This window comes from Serinus canaria, chromosome 2 (assembly GCF_022539315.1).
Source record: "Serinus canaria isolate serCan28SL12 chromosome 2, serCan2020, whole genome shotgun sequence".
NCBI classification, from domain to species: Eukaryota; Metazoa; Chordata; class Aves; order Passeriformes; family Fringillidae; genus Serinus; species Serinus canaria.
Genome location: NC_066315.1, coordinates 118,492,056 through 118,512,292, shown reverse-complemented (window position 1 = coordinate 118,512,292; position 20,237 = coordinate 118,492,056). Strand labels below are relative to the sequence as shown.

Sequence of the window (20,237 nt, the reverse complement as noted above, 5' to 3'; positions counted from 1 at the left end):
GCTTCAGGCTGGCACTGCATCCCCTCAGTGTGACACATCATTCCTGGAATTACTCTCTGGCTTGTACCCTGTGTACTGCACATCGGTTCGCATTGAAAAGTGATGCCAGAGCGCACAAACAGGGTTGGGCTTTGCTGAAACTAAAGGAAGAAGTTTGTTAGAACATCACATGTACCCAGGCACTCACGGATGCTCAGGGCTCAAGTCTAATCCTGGGCAGATCTTCCTTGGACAAGGCTGTTGTGCCACCTGGGTTCTCAGCCATGACTGTTTTACACAGACCCCTCTAACTGTGCTTGTGTGACTGCAGTGTAGACAGCGGCAGGCATCTCAAGGGATTTTGGCTGAGAGAGTGGAGGTGGTCTGTGCTCAGGCCTACCCTCTAAAATACCTTCCCTCAACTCTCACAAAAACCTACAGGTGACTGAACTCCAGAATAATGCTCTGATCCAAATGTTTGTTTGTTTCTTTGTTTTTTGCAAAGCCGCTAGTGTGCATTTACCTCAGTAACACCAGGATTCACCTACTGGTAACAGCTCTGAGTCAGTCCTTGCCCATGGTGGGGGTTGGAACCAGATGATTTTTAAGGCTGCTTCTGACCCAAGCCACTCTGTGATTCTCTGTCGGGTTCTGGAACTGAAGCACTACACATCTTTGCTCTTCTGCAGTGCTCTCAGTTGCTAGGGGGTCTCAGGAAGTGCCTCACACTGTCCAAGGATGTGAGGGCAATACTGGTTGCCTTATCTTAAAGTCCAGAGAGAGCTTTTTGCATAACATTGCTACCTCCCAAAGATGTGCCAGTTCTTCTGTCCATCTCCAGGAGCCCTTCAGAAAGTCATGAACTGTGACTTTCTGAATAGGCACATCTCTACTGCTCTGCAGATCACAAAAAGCTGCTTTGAGATATACCCTGTGCTTGCTAGTGTGCTTTCAGGGCAGACTTCTCCCAGGGCTCTATCTGACATTGCAGTGACTGCTTTTTGAACACTTGGATTCATCCACTTTCCTGATCCCCACAAACATCACCTGTAACTTCATGTCTGCAGGAGCAGCAGAGTCCCAGGACTGTGTAAAAGAAGAGCTCAAGAAGCACAGATTCAGAGGCTGTTTAGGTATGAAAGTACTCTTATTCACAGGCCATCAAACAAGCATACAGTTCATGTGAGAGAGAGTTTACCTTGAAAGCTAAGTTCCTTTTCGTGCTGACTCTTCTACAAGGAGACACAAGTCCTGACTAGCGGTTCACTCTTGGTAAGCACTGCCATGTCTGGTCTGCAGTGCTGTGCTGTCACAGGGAGAGCTGTGCAGGGAGGAGAGAAAGCAGCAAAGCAAGACATGGCTCCATGAAACATCTCATTATTTCTGGGAACTGCTGGTTGTGCAGTTCGGTGCATGGAGTTCAAGGAAGAAAGGACCGGATGAATTTGGAATTAAAAAAAAATGAAAATCACAGCATGTCTTAAACAAAAACATATATACATTACTCACATCTCCAGGAATAATTTATCCCTAAAAGACTGTTGTGTGTTATTTTGTTACCTGTCACTTTTAATGTGGATGGATGCTTAAAACTGAAACTGTTGGCATATTTTTGAAATAAACCTTATTCAGGAGGAAAACTGGATCATGTGAACTTCTCTGGAGCAGGTAAAGTAAAACACTTTTTATTTCAAGAAATATTGCTTCTAGACTTTCCCGAAGCCAGAATTGTACTATAAAAGTATCACAGAAATATTATACAAGATTTAAAAACACAGTTTGTATCCTAGTAACTTAAAACCTATGTACAAATAGCATCATTCATGACCATAAATATGTGTTTCTATCAATCAGCCCATGACACATACATCAGATAAAGAACTAGTAATTTTAACATATTTACAGAGTCCATCAAAAAGACTGCTTCTTAAAATTATTAAAATCCTACTAAAAGAATCTCCTTTTTAAAAAAGTTTCAACTTAAAATACAATGTAATGAATGTAAGTTTAACCTGCAGTGCCTGCAATAGCCAAAAAATATTCACTACACTAAATAACATGTAACAGGTAGGAAACACACCCGTGAGTTGGACACCGTGGAATTACATCTGTTTGAGGTAATTTTCTTCTGTTGCTGTTGTGATAATTATTTAGAAATTAATAAAAAAAGCAAGGGAAAATATTAAGTTTTGACTAATACAGATTTTCAAAGTCATTTTTGTGTTATACTTCATACAATTTAATGTTTGGTAAAGTTCAAGAAAAAATTTAGAATAAAACAACAAAAATTATAATTAAACTATTATTTTTTACTGTCATGTGCCTTTTGTGTCTAAAATAATGGAAACCTAACATGATTTTATCATTCCCTTTAATGCCTGTTCCAAACAGAAAAAGCATTTAAGACTCAAAATGATAATAATGCTTTCAAGATATTCCTCAGAATAATAAAAATCAGGTGGGGCAACAAAAACATTTATATCCTGATGTAAACCTTTCTACCAGTATCAGAAAAAAAAAAAAAAAAGTCAGAAAATTAATGGAATTTTAATACTGACAATACCAACATATAGGGAAACAATCCAATTTAAACAAATCTTTCTACAGTTAACAATCATTAGCCATACCTTTCTGAGAGTAAATTTAATAAAGCAACAAAAACATGCAATATTTTTGCTAAGATAATATTTGAAGAGTCTGTTTCCACAATCCATGGTGTTTACCTTTGCAAGTCAGTCTGTTTATTGGTTTCACAATTTCAGAAGACAACGAGCAAGCTAAGAACCTGTAAGGTATTAGATGCATAAATGGTATGGCATACAGATTTTAAAAGTGCATTTTACTTGAAAGCATGGCATTCAGAATTGCCAGTGGTTAAAATAATTGATAAAAAAGACATTATGCAGGCATACTGGGTGAACTGAAACACTCAGTCATGGTGGGATCATTTGGAAATAGAGTGACTTGGACATCCTTTTTGAAGAAATAATTTTTAGCTTTCAGAGAATGTGCTACTGCATTTGAAAGTTAACACTGTTTCCTTTAATGGAACACTGGAAATCTTGCTTCCCAGTGTGGAAAAGTGAAAGCATGTGCATGTGAATAAAAAAAAAAAAAAATGCACAGAGACAAATACTGAACTGGGCTCAATTTAGCTGCAAAAATGTATCTACAATAAACATGGAATGTCAGTTGTCTTGATTACCTTTATTAGTTTGCTAGTAAGAAAAAGGAGAACTTATTTAATGGTTTACAACTTGATCTAATCCAAGGAGAGTGGAGCTGAGGCACTGCCTTCTGCATTTAGGATTTGTGAACTTTCTCCTGCAAGACTCTGTTTGGCTTTTTTTAAGAAAGTTCCTTCTTCCTGGGTACTGACAGGTGAATCCCTAATGGATATGTTTACTGTCTGACGAACGAAGGGTTCATCAGACCTCATGGGAAGATACATTTGGTCTTCAAATATATCTTCCACAGTGTCACTATCCTGATGAGTGTCTTTTTGAGGAATGCTGATGGGCTGTAGCATGAAGCTATGCCGGGACTCCAACTCTATCAAACCGTTTCCACTGAAATCCATATCAAAACTGTCGGACTCTTTATCCTCCATCCATTTTTCAGCTGGATGACTATTTCTCCAGTGTGCATCATTCAAACTACTTTTCTCGGGAATATCATTGTTTAATTCAAGTTTCCTCTCCTGACTTAAATTCACTGTGCTCAAAGCAAGGGCTGCAAAGTCTGTGGGCACAATAAGCTGCAACTCTTCTGCAGTCAGGCCGCTGGACTCCTCAGCAGAATTCATTTCCACCAAGGTGAACGGCGTGGATGATTCATCCCCGTTGCTTTGACCAGTGTTATCCTTGTCTGGTTTATTTTGCTGGTAGTAACTGTTCAGCAGTGCAAACATTCTATCTACATCCTTCAAGTAATTAGTCCAGTCAGCCAGACTAAGTCTAAAGTTGTGTCTGTATTCATATACACTTTCATTCACACTGTACAAGTCTTCCAGTCCTTGCCAGTCAATGTCGCCAGTGAAAATGGGCAGCTTAGCCTTCCCATCCATCCCATAATTGTCCTCTGTTGAAAGAAAGAATAAAGCCTACTGGTGAACACTATTAAAGGTGCGAGCAAAGCTTCCATGCGTGTTTCTAGTTCAATTGGCCTGAAAGCACCACAGTTCATAAAGCAGGTAGCTCAAAGTGTAAGACACTCCACCTCTTCTGTCAGCAGATGAACAGTTCTGGCCTTGGCTATGTTCACAGCCCCTGCTAAACACACAGCAAGAACTCCCTGTCTCCTGCTACATCCCTGGGCTGAGTAAAAGAAGAGCAAAATCTGGTCTAATGGGGCTTTGTGATGACATTCAGAGACCTTCCTCTGATATTTCAAGGGAGAAAAAAATGTTTCAATACACAAATAATCCATTTGCCTTTCTTGAGCACTCCAGCAAAACATTCAATAACCAAACAATGGTTAAGTATAAAAAAGGGGACTAAAAAAAGCCATTGGTGACCTGAACTTCAATGCCCACATGAATTTTGTTTCTGGATAGTTTAAAAATATGGTCTACAAACTAATCAGATTTTATTTAGTAAATGATAGCCAAAGGGGGTTTTAATGTATTTCATAAACATTCATTTTAGTTTACATAGAACAATTAGGGGAAATGAAAGCTGTAAAAAATTGGTGTGAATTAATTTATAGGACTGCACCACTTTGTAAAATAGCGTTAAAACATAAAAAGAGAATCTTCTTAAGGTTTTGGGTTTTTTTAAAAAAGCTTTCAAAGAAAGTATCTACCACCCTCTTCAAATAATGTCTGAATAAAGGGTATAGATATGGGTCTATAAGTAACAACAGAGCTGCATTTTTTATTGATCACAGCCAGAAAATGCAAAGACACAAAAGAAACCCATTTCTGAAATATTTTAAAAAATTTGCTACAGTAACTATAGTGACTCAGATTCTATCACCTGTGGCATGAAGCCCATTTTATACTGAAAAGTAACACTGAACTGCACCAATTTATTTAATTCACTGGGCAGACTCAATTCACTGGAAAGGTTTTATCAACAAGATGGTCTACAAGGAAAGACAAATCAAGCAATGCAAACATTTGTCAGGGGAAGTGATGATTTTGCCCTTACAAATGATATTGCAGGCAATCTTTAGTAATTAACTCACTGCTAGTGATTTATTCTCTTCATGAAAATTGTACAGGCAGGTAGGCTAGTAGCAATTGCTTTAGAAGTTCAAGTGGCTACATTCCAACCATGTGAACTGAGCTCCAATCCTCACCTACATTGAGCCCTGCATCCCCAAAGATGGTTCTTGGCATCTCCATTAATCTGTTTGTATTTTAAGCTGCCCATTTTCTTTATTTAAGTAGAACAGAAGATGTACCTTTTGTCTGTCATAGATTACAATCTTTGCTTCTTACTAGCTTGGGATTTCGCAGTAAAAGAATTTCTCCAATATTTGAAAGTCAGAAATATACTATTATGGTCAGAAAAAAACCTTGATATTTTCTTACAATGTGGGGCCTTACTCTGCTCCCACCAAAGGAGACCACTTTCCATATTTGAAAACACCTGAGTCTTTGCTCTTAATTGGAAATATTTTGCAACATAAAATTTAAATATTTTATTTTTTAAATATCAAATTCTAGAATTTTTTTTTGCAAACGTTTGACAGTCTTCCTGATCCAGGAAGAAACAAAAGCTTTTTGGATTTGGTAGAACAGCTATGACAGGGCATCTTCTTTTTTTCCTGAAGCAGACAAGAGAAATGAAATCATGGCATGGCCACATGAGAGCCATCTTTGTAAGTCACATTATGGATAATTTGTTTCCTGAAACAAAAGATAATTAAATACCACAGAGATTTCAAGAAAGAAGATTTACTCTTCCAGTGCTTAGAGCTATAAGGGGCCCTAGAAAACATCACGGCAGGGGGCTGCTTTTGCAAGGAATTTAGTCACTAAAGCCTCGAAGATATTAACCACACTGCAGATGCAACAATATTTAAATTTTTCTGTTATTATTTGTATTGGTAGGGTTTTGGCTTTTCTTTTCTTTGCCAAGTCAGAGCCTGTATAGGAAAACAAACTGTTGCAGGGACAGTCACGTGGGTTGTTATGTTAGGGCAGGAACTGGAACAGGAGTGGTGCTGTTTGACTGGTAACAGGTTTGGGGACAGACCAGGGGACTGGGGGGCAAAGCAGAAGCCATAAAGGTGCATTTGGGCCCAGGAGAGCCTCTGTTCCCCATCCCCAGCAGGGGAACAGAGGCTTGAGCTGGGTGGAAGGCTGGGCAGTGGGGAAATCTGGGGACCAGTAAAGAGGAATAGGATTTCTGAGGAGGCTCAGCAGCAGGGCAATGGGGCTGTGCTGCACAGGAGTAAGATCAGCAAAGGATTTGCAGTGTTCCTACAAAATAGTTGAAAGTCTGAGTCAGAGCTACATGGTCCTTCATTCTGGAGCTATTTTTTGCTCTCTAAATATGGCACTGTTTCTGCAGTCTCAGAGAAGTTTCACAGCTGGGAAGGCACTGTTCCATGATCTTTGTGTCACACAGAGGAAAATAGCTTGTTTGAAGACAGAGATAACTTATATTCATATATGTTAAACAAACAGGGGAGCAAAGTCTTAAGGTCCTAGAGCTATTTTGGTTGACTGAGCAAATTACTTCACAGTTTAATTCCACAACTTGCAGTAAGCATGAAAAGTCTCCCACTGAAATTAAAGCAAACAGAGGGAAGAGGAGAGGAAAGAAGAGGTTTTTCCCCTGTAAGAAATTTTGTTACAAATAAGTATGAAATGGGAAAGTGCAGATGAGTTGCATTTGAGAAACAGCATGGCAGTAAGTTTCCTTGATCAATATTTTGGAATTTCTCAGCTCTGACATACACCCAAAAGAGAAAAAAAATGTTGCTAGCTGTTGAAAGCAAAACTTGCTCTTTTTTTTTTTTTTTTTTTTTCTGTTTTGCTGTTTGTTTCTTCATTTGTACATCAAGCTTTAGTTAAGCTTTACTCTCCATTTATCCTATCCTGGCACCCTCTGTAATGCCATCTGTGCCTGTTTTATCTCTAAACTAATAAGAGATTTGAATATGTCTCCTTTGAGATTAGAGAAGGTGGGCAAAATCTTATCCTTGGTGGCTTTGAAAAACTTCAGACAAGTAAGAGAGAAGAGAGGAATGTGCAGTTCACACATCCTGTTATCAGTCTTGTCTGCAGAGCCACACTCTGTCCATCCCAGGGCAGAGGTGGCACCAGGTCTTCCCTGCTGAAGCTCTCTGTCCCTTTGTGCAAAGCAAACAGCATCATTCTGGCTATTTCCACATGGGCCTGTTGGCCCAGTGCCTTACTGCAGCACAGGCAGTGCTTCACTAACTCAGGGCATTTTGAACTGGAAACAGGTCTAAGTGAGAAGCTACATGACCTGAAGGAAGCCTAAGGAGCAGTTTAGATGACTTTCCATTGTCATTCCATCTGTTCTCTGCAGGCAGCAACAAAAGGATCCACTATTAAATCATTGTAATGATTCCTGATAAATGGGATTTGTTAATTTTTGTTCTGTTTTGGTTGGTTGGTTTTGTTTTGTTTAAGGAAAAAAAGCATTCCACCAAGATGGGGCTTGAACCAAAATGCTGAGTGTGTAAATTGAGAAACTGGGTGTCTGCAATGTCACAACACAGAACAATATTGCTTATGTTATACTATACTGCTCACAGTACTAAAATGTTTATTGTATGTTCTTTGCTATCAGAAGTTAAAATGTTTTTGTTGCTAAACAGTGTAGGAAGATATAATTTAAAAATTAATCCTGTGCACTCTACTATTTCATATAATCCTACAATTCAAAAATGCCATTTCTGTTAGACCTGTAGTTAAAATGAGGAATGCTTACTTACAAGGACTCCTTCTAATGAAAGACTTAAAAGCATAATTACAGGGATTGCTTTCTATCATTGTAGCAACCAGCTCCCAGCAGGCTGTAATGAGCAATACAAACAGTGGGATACAAGCCAAACAAAAGCTTATCATTTTCCTAGATCCCAAAATCAGGAAATACAAAATTGGCTGCAAAAGAAAATGTAGCTGCTTAAATTGATTGAGATCAAATGTAGCTGCTTAAAATTGAAATACATTAGCTTAATTTTTCTCTGACTCCTGGAAACTAATGAAAAGGTTCTTTTCAGAAGACTCTGTGAAAAAGGTTTTATGTAGACTTGTATACTCCTTGGACTCCCTTGTTTACTTTTCAAGTAAGCAATGTATATCAGCAGCTGCTCCTCCAAAGTGTACAGAGGTGAAAATGTATAAAACTGATAAACTGTGAAAAGGAGTCCAGTCTAAATATGACACTCCACAGATGTTAATCTGTTTTTCACCCTGAGAACAAGTACTGCTCAGTGAACAGCAAGTGCAGCACTCTTAAGACCTGCAGTTTTTTCAGTCTCTTCAGGTTTTTGCTATATGTTTGTCTGGTTTCTCCACCAGGAGACACAGGGCTCTGAATGATGAACATGTAGGTACAATAAGTATACTTTTAAACAGAAAAAATATACTTTCAAAGTGATGTCTGTCATGTATTCCTCAGGTTCAAGTGTTAGGTTTAAAACACGTCACCTGGTGCCTTTCCTCAGTTCAAATAATACAACCTTTTAAGGAAATTTTATTTCATGCTTGTCTGATCTGGTCCCAGCTCAAAGGAGCTTCATCTTTCTGCCACACTTAAATTGAACACTCTCCTGCTGGCTTCAGAGCACAGGCTGCTCATACTGAGCACTGCTTTTGCTTAAAGTGGTATCTGCCAACATTTCCAAAAGCCAGTGAGAAGATTTTGCTTTGCTTCCATAGGTTTGACTAGGTTCTTTGTACTTCAGAAAGCCTTTTAAGCATACTTAGTTTACATTCAAAAAGCAGCTGTGAAGACCTACTAAATAAAACCAGAAAAACACCTCCAACCCATCCAAAATCAACACGATAACACAAGAGCAACCCAAAAGAGGTGATTCTTCCTGTGTAATTTTCCTTGGGCAAACATCTAAGGAGTACAGGCATGAAATACGAGCTGTATGAAGTCTTGCTATGACAATGAGCTACGTTAAATGCAGAATGGTAGATCTAAAAAACAATGGCCAAGTTCAGTGTAGGGTAGTTAGAAAATGCATGCATCAAAAGCTACGTTGTGTGCAACATGGCAGGATACAGACATTAGTTGAAATGGACTGGAGTCATGCAATTATTTGGAAAGAAGCTGCTGAGGAGAATAAAAAAGTGTGGATACCTGTGTGGATCATAGCTTCCTCCATCTTTATTTCCTGATATAGGAAAATACAAGAGTAACTTTTGTTAGTGTTTAGAACTTGTAAAACCATTCAAAATGTAGTTTTCCATGCACAGCATCTAATTCCTAAAAAGAAATGTACTGTGTTAAATAAAGACAGAGCTGCAGTCCAACAAAGATTTCCTGGAAGTTTTACATAAAAGAACTGAAAGCCCACAGGTTTTCAAAAATAATAAAACCCCAAAACAATTAGAAAAAAGAGAAACATTGGTAGATGTAGAAAGAGATACAAAGAGGCAATACAACAAATTATGTAGAATGGAGCATTCCTGTGAAAAAATAATAAATCACAATGTTCAATCAACCAAAGTTGAGTGCAATGAATCCCAGAGACTTGAAGTAAAAATAACTTTGTTTTACTCAGAGACTCTTGTAAAGGAATGTTGCTTTTTTCAAAAATGAAGGAGGTTACTGGTGATTAGAAGGTTGCAACGTTTAGTCTCAGTTGTGGTAAGGAACCTGAAGTTGTTGACACAGGCAAACAGCATTTGAAATAAACACAGGATTTAATGCCTCACCTGATACTGGGAGGCAAAAACTAATGAAATAAACCCTGCAAGAGAGAAAAGAGTGATGGCTGTGAAGATCTGCATGCAGCTGTTACTGATTAGCTCCAATAATGACATCCCTTCTGCAGCATTTCTGTAAAGTGATGGGTTTTTCCATCAACAGCTGTCAAGAATAACCTGTGCAGACTTGCAAAGAAGCCTCCTGGTCATGCAGATGTGCATGATTGGTGTGTATGGATAATTCCAAATTGTTCAGAGCAATACTTAGGAGAGTGACACTTCATGGATACCATTAGAACTTAAATAGATGAAAACAATGTTAATAAAATGGAAATAAACACTACTATTTATCTTGTACCTGTTTCAAGTCCCTTTGGCCTTGGATTACACTGCTTGTAACCTTGACAACTTCTCAGTTCCATAAGCTGGACGTGTAATTGATTCAAAATGCCTCTTTCCACTGTGTGAACTGTATTGGTCAGCTGAGAAAGAGAGGAACCGAGGGAAATGATGCTTGTTAACAAAAATTGAGGAAACCCTGGAGGAGTCTGGTGAATGACATTTTGTAACAGGGAAAGGGGTTTACCTGATAGGGATCAGTGTTCATATCAAAATATTCCAAGAAGCCAGTTGCAAACTCACAAAACAGAAAATTGTGGGTGTCATTAACTGTTCGCAAACACCAGTAAGTGTTGTTGTTGGAGCTTGTGCAAGCACAGAAAGAGCCCACTGTAATTATAAAAAAAAGTTATTAGTTTCCAGTCAAAATAATATGTTTGTTTCTTCTACTAGTACCTTAAATCACAGTTATAAAATACTAGCTTTGCCATAGGTTTTTATTTACATTTATTTAGATTTGGGTACTGTGACTAGCTGTGAACAGACTTTATAAAAATAGAAATTGTATTACAATACAGTAGCCCCTCTTTAGATTGTGAACTTTGTCAAAAGGACATTTTTTTACCCCATGACTGTTGCTGAAGCATTGCCAGAATGCACAGCAATATGAGAACTCTTTTCATAACTTTTTGTTGCTCCGCAGTTAAAAAGAAATTAACTAATGTAATTGTTGTCTTTAAAACAAAAATCATGCATTTGATTACTTTTGGAATATTTTTAAATGTAAAGTACATAGCAGAAGTCCTAGTACAATCAAAACAGATTATCACTAGGAGACAATTTCTTTCTCCAAATGAAAAGTTGTTCTTAGAAAATTTTCAGTTTGTGGTCAAATAAGTTGTAACTTAATCACCACCTGACCTTGAAATTTCTGCATATAAAGTTTTCAGTCACTTTTCTTTCTCCACCCTCACAAGTGAGAAAAATACTGGTTTTTAATGCTGAATCCTAAGAAAAGTTTAAGTATGTCTCAATGGGATAGTAATCTATATACCCTGAATCTTAAAGAGACTTAAAATATCCTTTACCTCTAATATTTTGTTCATATACACAACTGCTAGCAGTTGTGATTTTAAAAATATTTTAGCATATAAAAAGTGGAATAATAGGAAGAAGTCATAAGGGATAGTATCTGCATTTTGTTCACAATATGTTGTTTATTATATACTTTGAAATAAAAATGTTAAAGTAGACCTTTTATGTGCTGAAGTTTTTGACAACATTAAAGGTCATAATAATGCTCTGATTGCATGAAGTGAAAAACCAGTGATACAGCAGAGGATAACCTATATCACATCTGCATTTTGACACAAGACTCACAGTTCCAGAATGGTGCTGTTTGCCAGTGGTTGTTGTCATGGGTGAAACACGTCAGCCCGGGAAGGCTACACTCATCTCCCTTCTTCTGGCGCCTTTTTCCCTTCCGCTCCTTCTTCCTTCTCCGGTTCTCTTTGAACAGCTGCAGTTTGCCATCCACCTCCTGTGCTGCTTCTCTGTTCAGGGAGGAAGTTGGGCATGGCTGACTAAGAACAGTCTCTGTTTGGTTAACAACAGCACTAGCAGTTTTTACATCTTTCTGGATTTTATAAGGGTGAAAGGATGAGAACAGGACCTTCTAGCTCAGCTTCCCCAGCTGTTAAGATAAGGTGTTCCCTTCAGCATGCATGAGAAAGGATGCACTGCTGCATTTAGGTTTTACTGGATCTTCTTAAAAAAACATTGACCAGTTTCTGATAATACTATTTTCATCCTTTTTCTATCCATAGGTTGAAGAAATGTTATCCATAAACTTTCACAAGTTGGACCAAAACTACTGAAAGTTTCTTGTGATAGCTTGCTACATGTGACCTTTTCTTCCCTTCACCTCTCTCCACAAAAAATACAACAAAACCCAAACCAAAAAACTCCTCAAATGCCCAAAACTACATTTATCTAGTTACCAAAAAGTCAACTGTGAGAGTGAGAGGTTAATAACAGCCTTACTTGAAGGGATGAAGATGGCTCTTGAGTTTGTCTTGGGCCTTTACCCCTTTTTCTTTGCTGTAATAGCTACAGGGAAAAAAAATTAGGAATTATTAATTAATTACACTATTTTCAACACAAAACCAAAACAGAAATATACCATGGCTGACATTTTCTTAAGGAACTATACAGACTTAAGATTTTAACTTAATTTGAGGAAGTTCTATCTGTGTGATCCTATGCTAGGTTATAGCAGAACTACAGCTGGATTCAAACATTTTAGAAGAATACAAACATATGTAATCTTAAAATGTTAAAGTTTATCTTCTTGTGGTTCACAGTAGCTTCTACTCATATCTAACTAAAAAAGAGGCCTACAAAGGTTATAAATATCAATAAAGCTTTGGTTTTTTATTTTCAATCTCAAAATCCCTGGAAAATGCATAAGCCTTAGAAATCGGAGTAGCATTAGGTATTTAGTGCCACCTCTCTTACCTCTGTTTACTACAATCGCATTCATCTGGTTTTCTTCTTTTTAGGTGGCCTCTAACCTCCCTCAAATTCTTAATTTTGTCTTGGAGAGCTTCAATCTGCAAAGAGAATACTTCTGAGTCAGAATTATTCTTTGAAAAGCTATCAGTGTAAAGACTGCACTGAGATTTTAAAATACCTCTTACCTCCTTATCAATGTAAGCCTTGTGATCCTTCCAGGCTCTGGCAGACTGGTACAGCTCCCTCTCACAGTGAATAGTGTCATTTGGAAGAATGAAACATCTGTAGATGTGAGTTTAAGAAATAGGAAAATGAAGGTCACTTGTTTCCCAGTTACCCACCCATTTTTTTCCATTTTTTCTCTTTCTTCCAACATTTCTAATGATTTTTTTTATATTGTTAGTAAACAGATAAAAACTCTAAAAGGTCTTCCTCTGTTGACTTAATAGTAACAATTGCTTTTATCTGTTTTCTCTGGAAAACTTGTCATCCATAACAGATGGCCTGTCCCTGCCTAACAAAAAATTCAATACATTATTATTCAATCAGAAATGAAATTGAAACTGAAGTAAAAATCTGCTCAGAGTTTAAAGCCCCTTGTTAATCAAATGTGCCATTGTTTATTTAACCACCAGCTGCTGAGAAATATGTTCTTCTTGCCACATGAATGTGGCTCATCTTCTCATCTTCCAGCATGCAAAACACTCAGGAAGAGAACATACAGTCAGAGGGCTGAAGATCAATGTAATCAATAAAGACCAAGAAGACCCAAAGTTAGAGGAAAGAGTTCCAGCACATCATTAAACAAAAAGTCTACAGAGAACTTGGGTTAAAGAACAGCACAATGACAAAAATATTCACAACTGTGTTTGAAAAAACAGCTCTAGCAAGAGGAAAAAAAAAAAGCACAAGAAAGACCGAGGCAGCGGACTGAGACAGAAAATCCAGCAGAGTGCAGGCTGGGCTTTCAAAGTCACTATGCTGACAAACAGAAATTCATAATTAGAGAAATATAATTTTATAGACAAAACTTTTGTTTGGGTTCTCCTTCATCACAAGTTCTTTTAATTTTTGAGAAAAGAACAGAAAAAAGATGTAGATGCTTATCTCTTCCAATGTTATCCTATTCTGTTTTTTCTTCACTCAAAGAATTCTGAAAGTAATGCTGTTCTGTAAAGGTCAAAACACTTTATGGAGAAATCGTACTTTTTTCTGGAAAACTATTTAAAGCTTTAATAATTCCATGGCTGGAAGTTATCAGCGTAAGAAAGAATAATTTCTCCTATTCAAAACTAACCTTTGTGTTCTCCTAAAAAAAAAAAAAGAAGAAAAGATATAAACTCCATTTACATTTTACATATAATAAAAGAGATTCAACAAAGTTTTTTTTTTTTTTTTGCCTACATATTCCTGGATTTTGAAAGAAATCATAGTAACTTTTTAAAATTAAAAATTACTTTGAGATATTTGCCTTTTCATTCAGATTTAGTGTATCTTGAATAAACAGGTCTAATGTCTCTTAGCTAGTGCTAACAGCTGCAAAAAACTAAGCATTAAGAAACATGATGTAGCTGATCTAATCTGTCCCCATGTGGAGTGGGACTTCAGTCATCTCAGATGTAGGCCTCTATGCTAAACTGCTAGTCTCAACTTTATAAAAAACAGCAGCAGCATCAGCTTAACAGGGTGATTAATCCATCATAAGATTTATATTTTGATACAAGGGATAAATTTCCCTCTGGAGATGCCTGCTCTTGTCTAGAAATAAAACCTAAACCAGAGGTCTCCAATTAAAATACAGGTACTAAATATAAATTATTCCACTTCCTAAAAAATGCAACTCAGGTGTATCTAAAATCTATGATGTCAGTTTCAAATTCCTAAATATTGTACAGAGGGAGAAAGAGTACAGCAAGAAAATGAAGATTTGATTTTCAGAAACAGAAATACCATACAGAGAAAGCAATCATACTTGTGTGTCACTCTGACAGAGCTGGGTTGACCCAAAGCATCAGTGCCATCAGCAACCATAGTGTCACGAGCAGCACGAGCAGTTTCCTCTCCTTCCTCCTCATTTCCAGCATTGTGACGTTTGGTGATACTTCTGGTCTTCAACACCTGCAGCTCTTCTTCTTCCAGATTTATGTCATAGATCTCACCTTCAAATTCCACAGACAAGGACCGGGTTTGGCGAGTGTGAACAAATCGAGGCTTGTATTCTGAACCAGAAGAAACATTCACAGTCAAATATATGTATATGTATATGTATATGTATATGTATATGTATATGTATATGTATATGTATATGTATATGTATATGTATATGTATATGTATGTGTATGTGTATGTGTATATGTATATGTATATGTATATGTATATGTATGTGTATGTGTATGTGTATATGTAGGTATATGTATATATACATGACCCGTGCCATGAACACAAAACCTATTCCAAAGAGAAGAATGCAGTTCAATAATACCAGTTGATTTTTTTCTGTGACTTTACAGAAACTTATTTAATGTTTTTTTGATACATTGTGCCCCACACTTCCATGAGTAGCATGAAATTTTGGTTGCTTCGAGGTCTGGATTTCATGTTAGTCTGACCTTATGCCACAGTTAGCATCTAAATCTTCAAATAAAAAACAGTATCTCTGAAATCAGATATCTAGAAAGAGACACTAAAAAAATTAGAGAACACAGGATTAGAAACCACTTTAGAAAATGAAATCATTCAGTACTGTGAAACAAGGCCACCATCTGTAAATTGGCATGTGACATATTAATGCATACTTTAGAGTAGAAAATTAATTTTGAAAAGGTTGACACCTTTTCCATTTTAAAGGTAAGAATTTAGAGGGTAAGAACCCATCAGACATCAGTATCTGTATGTATCTATATGTATATATGTGCATATACTTCGACATATACGTACATGTACTTCGACATATACGTCATCTGTATGTATGTGTGCTAGCCATAGACCACCAAAGAGTTGCTGCATGGCAGAGATACACTGAGATTAATTATGCCACTTTTACCCCTTGAAAGCTCTGAGCTTAGAAGCTTAGTTACTGTGTGTATGAGTAAGATTAACTAAGACAATTAACTCTTTTGAGAGGTCTTTAATTTCACATACAAAAGAACCTCTGCTTGGTCTCCATCTGAAAGACCTTACTTACACTTTTTCCTTCTTTTGCTAAAAGCACTTGACCCAAACCAAGATGATAAAACTGACAGTCAATACCACACCAAAGCATGCTCTGTCTAGCAATGATGCCTTGCAAAACCACACACACAGAGCTCTAGACATACAAAATTAAGCTTGTAAAAAGTCAGTTGCAGGGCATTTCCATTTGTTGCATTTATGCTGAGCACACCCATGTCACCTAAAAATAATTTATCCAGCAGAAAACAACAGCTGTAAGAAAGTACTGTCTTTGGTAGGCAGCATCAGTTCTTGTGAAGTTTTTATGCTAGTGTCTTTGAGAGACTCAGGCTGAATCTTTCCTGCAAGAATCTTTTAAAGGAGAAGATAGTGATCCTCATTAACCTTTTCATTCAAACCACCCTGTTCTAAACCATTCCAGCAATCACCTGCTGTCAGGTGAAAAAGTCTCAGTCAAGGCAATGAGGACATTCATCTTCATCAACAGAAAAACTAGTTTCAAAGCATCGTTCTGGTCTGTAACCATAGTACTCTTTAATAAAATTATGTATAAAGATTCATAGGGTCCGATGGGACAATTTCTTGCATTTGACAGCCTCTGATCATACTGATTAGTAAACAAGTGGCTTAAAGGGTGGAATATAAAGGCATCTCATGCATGTGTCATCTGAAGACAAGCCTGAATTAGTAATTCCCTTCAAAAGATTTCATCTTTATGAGTCTTTCTCTGCTCTACTCAGAGGAGTGTTAAGGCTGATTTGGAGGAGGCAGAGAAGGGAAGAGATGTAAGAACATTGCAAAGAATTAAAGCATAACAAAACAACTTTTCCAATGCCTCCTTCAGATATTTTCCATCCTTCCCCTACTTTCTCTCCCCAGGTAACTTGCTCCAGTCACACTCCCCTTTCAGCCCTTGCTGGTGACTTGGCAGCACCTCTTTCCAAGGTACACAGAAGGTATCTTCCCACAAAAATATCACTTGAGGGAATATTCCCCAGTTTGAGAATCACCCTGGCAGCCTGTGGCATGAACACTTTTCAGCAGAGCTCTGCCTGTACACAATGTGAGGTTCCTCAGGTCATTCTAAACAAATGGAAGAAATTAGATTAAGACAGTATTTAGGCCAAACAATGAGACAACTAAAGACAGACAATATTGTGGTTGAATGTACAAAGAATATCAGGGATTCTCGTTCACATCCACAGTGTGGGGGGCTTTAAATCAGGAAATATTTGGAATGATACTGACATTATTTTCTAAGTTCATAGACATCTGTGAAGCACCTTCTAACTTTTGTGTTTCTCATACAACTTCACTAACATCTTGCTTTGAAGACCCATCTTTATTTTATTCCCCAGTCTTGTACTCTCCTGTTGAAAAGCAGAAGAACACAGCCTGCTCTTCAACAAATTCTAAAATCTGCTTCTATTGCTTCAGCTACAGAAATTCATTTGCATTGCTGGGAAGAGAGAGAAGAAAAATCGTGCTCCATTTAAAACAACAGCCTCTTCAAACAGGCTTCTTTTGTAGAAATTATTAGCAGAAACAAACCCAAGTGCTTCAGTCCTAAAACCCGCTTGTACAATCCCTTCTGCCCACGTTCCACTAGAGGACACTGTGATCTCGCTCATATCCCCGCGGGGATCCCGCTACGGGACGCGCAGGGCAGGGAGAAATACAGCGAGAGCTGGGCAGAGTTTCGGTCCGAAGGCAGCCCCGCCGCGCCTCGGGGAGCAGATGTGTGCGGGGCATCACCAAACAGCGAATGAGTTCAGCCTTAGCCATGCAATAAAACGCTTGCCACGGCCACCTTGGCAGGTAGCAGCCCCGAATCACCGCGGAGGCCACCGGGCTGTCGTGCGTGAGCTGCGCGGGAGGTGGCACCAGAGCATCACCGCCACCAGCGCCGCCCCGCAGCCTAAAGGCTGCTCCTCGCCCTGATCCAAGGGATAAATTGTTCTTGCTGCTGTTAAAATCACAGAACGGACGGGTTGTTCTTGCTGCTGTTAGAATCACAGAACGGATGGGTTGGAAAGACCTAAAAGAATACCCAGTTCCAGCACCCCTGCCATGGGAAGGAACACTTGCCGCTAGAACAGGTTGCTCAAAGCTCCACCCAACCTGGCCTTGAACACATCCATGGATGGGGCACCCCCTTCTCTGGACAACCCTCACAGTACTGATTTTCTTCCTAATATTTAACCCAAACCTACTCTGTCCAAGTTTAAAGCGATTTCCCCTTGTCCTACCACTAAATGCCCTTGTAAAAAGTCCCTCTCCAGCTTTAGGCCCAATTTAGGTACTTATTACTGAGGCAATTATGCAGAACCTGACTACCAACTCTGGACATCTTCACTAGACACAAAGGTGAAAACAAGAGCTCACTGGTAGAAAAATGCTCTGCTAGCCATTTCCCCCTGCTCTCTGCCTCAGAGTCCAAGAGATCAAGTAACACTTACTTTGCACATTAGGGTTTCTCAGGAACTGTCTTTGATTTTTCCTTTGGGTCCTGCTGTTCCTGTAATCAGTGTCTCCACAGTTGCAGTCTTTGTCTTTGCCACCGTAGCCCCGGGAGTGGAGGCTGCGCGTTCTCTTTCTGATAGCGAGGATGTCGCTCGACACCTTGCACTTGTGAATTCGAAGCTTGCCAGAAGCATCCTCTGTGCACTGCCACTTCTGTGAGAGAGAGACATGAAGGTGATTTCCCAGCAGCCTTCCAAACCCCTGTTGCTTCCAGGTAGACAGTAAAAGGGGACAGGTAAATTTATTTTTGAATTTAAGCAGTCCCTTTAATAGCAAACTGAGAAGGGAAATATTTTAGGGCAAAAATTCACATTCTCCACAATGTCTTTCTCATGCTAGGAAAACATAAGCTTGAATGAAATCACCTCAAATCTGCATAAAATATACAACCCAGACCAAAAAAACAGCCCAAACAAAAACCAAACACATATATATAAAAATCAAGAGTATCTAGACTACACACATCCCTGAAAAGAGCAAGTAAAAAGTCTTAATTTACTAAGTCAAGGAATAGTGGCAAGGCAGTTTTCTACCACCCTTTTTCTTCTTAAAGAAAAAAAAAAGTACTTTGTTCTGTGACTTGGATTTTCTAGCATGATTCAGGGAAACATTTTAAAAAATCCCTAATCCATGGATGAGGAAGAACTGGTTCAGTTGTAGAGTGTTTTGGAAAGAAATGAATAAATTGTGGATGTAATCTATAGAAAAATACGTAAACCATCCCCTACAGTCAGCAGATGCAAGCAAGGGGAAGGACCTTAGGGACAGTAAACAAGAAATTATCTTGGATAGACTCCTTTGGATTTGTAAGTCATGAGACTTGTATGAGACTTGGGAGGAAAAGCCCTGGAAGGAGTACCTGTAAAAAGCATTTTATGTGTGCTGAATATCAGAGCAAGTGTGGGAGAATGAAAGGAAACAGGTTTTTTTCCAGTTTGTCTGCACAATATCTGTCTGACTTAATTATCAACATCACTGAACCAGAAGATTCCAGGTGGATTTTTCCAGTGGATCCCATCAGCTTCACATTTCAAATTAAAAAACAACTGGGATTTTATTTTCCTTTCCATATCATACTGTTTTAAAAACCCTAAATGTTATTTAGAAACAAAAAAGGGGTAGGTGCAGAGAGATCAGAGCACCTTTGCCTACACCCAAAGCTTGCCATACATGGCACTCACAATACACTACACAAAATAAGAAGTCTGTGAAGATTTTAAGTCAGAGGTAGTCTGAATAACAATAGAACTAGAAATAGCTATGCTTATTTATAATTTTAATGCAACCATAATCAGTAAGTTTTGTTCACTTTTGCATCTTAAGCCACAATGAACAGTTTGCATACAAAGCACTAAGCTTGGCTGGATATTGCAAAGAACAAAACTCAGTAATGCTGCTGGTAAATGGAACCTTTTAGCTGCATTTCAGTAAAGTTTCTCTGTACTGTGTCCTTTTTTTTGTTCCCATGACTGAATAGCATAAGTAGCTTTCTCTTGCCTCATTAATAATAACAAGACAGATGAATGCTGGTCCTAATGGAGTTGCCAGCTTAATTTTTGAAATGGACACTTATATTGGAGCATGGACATTTTGGTAAGCTCCATTAACTAATGGCTGCTCTGGACTCTTTTGGAGATGCTGTCATGCTGACTGAAGAATGGAGAAAGAAAACCGAGCCTCAGGTAGATTTTCTGGCCTGATAACCTGAGGAATGAGCTGATGTGAATCTGAACACAGCACCATGAATGCACTCTCTGGCCTAACATGTGGGCTGAATTAAAGATGGATTCCATGCTGAGATCCTCCTGTGGATTGCATGACTCTGATCTCAGAACAGTAAGCCATG

General features: G+C 38.3%; 1 protein-coding gene across 4 annotated transcripts in view; it reads right to left on the bottom strand.

Moving 5' to 3' along the window:
- Positions 1-3,884: 3,884 nt before the first annotated feature.
- The window catches only part of SULF1 (sulfatase 1), a 119,763-nt gene continuing 103,410 nt past the window's right edge, over positions 3,885-20,237 (bottom strand). For all 4 annotated transcript variants that reach the window (XM_030235402.2, XM_050970758.1, XM_018910954.3 and 1 more), the window contains 10 exons: positions 18,328-18,544; positions 14,670-14,916; positions 12,883-12,979; positions 12,701-12,795; positions 12,227-12,292; positions 11,564-11,736; positions 10,431-10,573; positions 10,203-10,326; positions 9,276-9,309; positions 3,885-4,059 (listed from right to left, as the gene is read on the bottom strand). In XM_030235402.2, the coding sequence (XP_030091262.1) occupies positions 4,029-4,059; positions 9,276-9,309; positions 10,203-10,326; positions 10,431-10,573; positions 11,564-11,736; positions 12,227-12,292; positions 12,701-12,795; positions 12,883-12,979; positions 14,670-14,916; positions 18,328-18,544 (1,227 nt within the window). In that variant the 3' untranslated portion in view covers positions 3,885-4,028. The remainder of the gene's footprint in view (positions 4,060-9,275; positions 9,310-10,202; positions 10,327-10,430; positions 10,574-11,563; positions 11,737-12,226; positions 12,293-12,700; positions 12,796-12,882; positions 12,980-14,669; positions 14,917-18,327; positions 18,545-20,237) is intronic.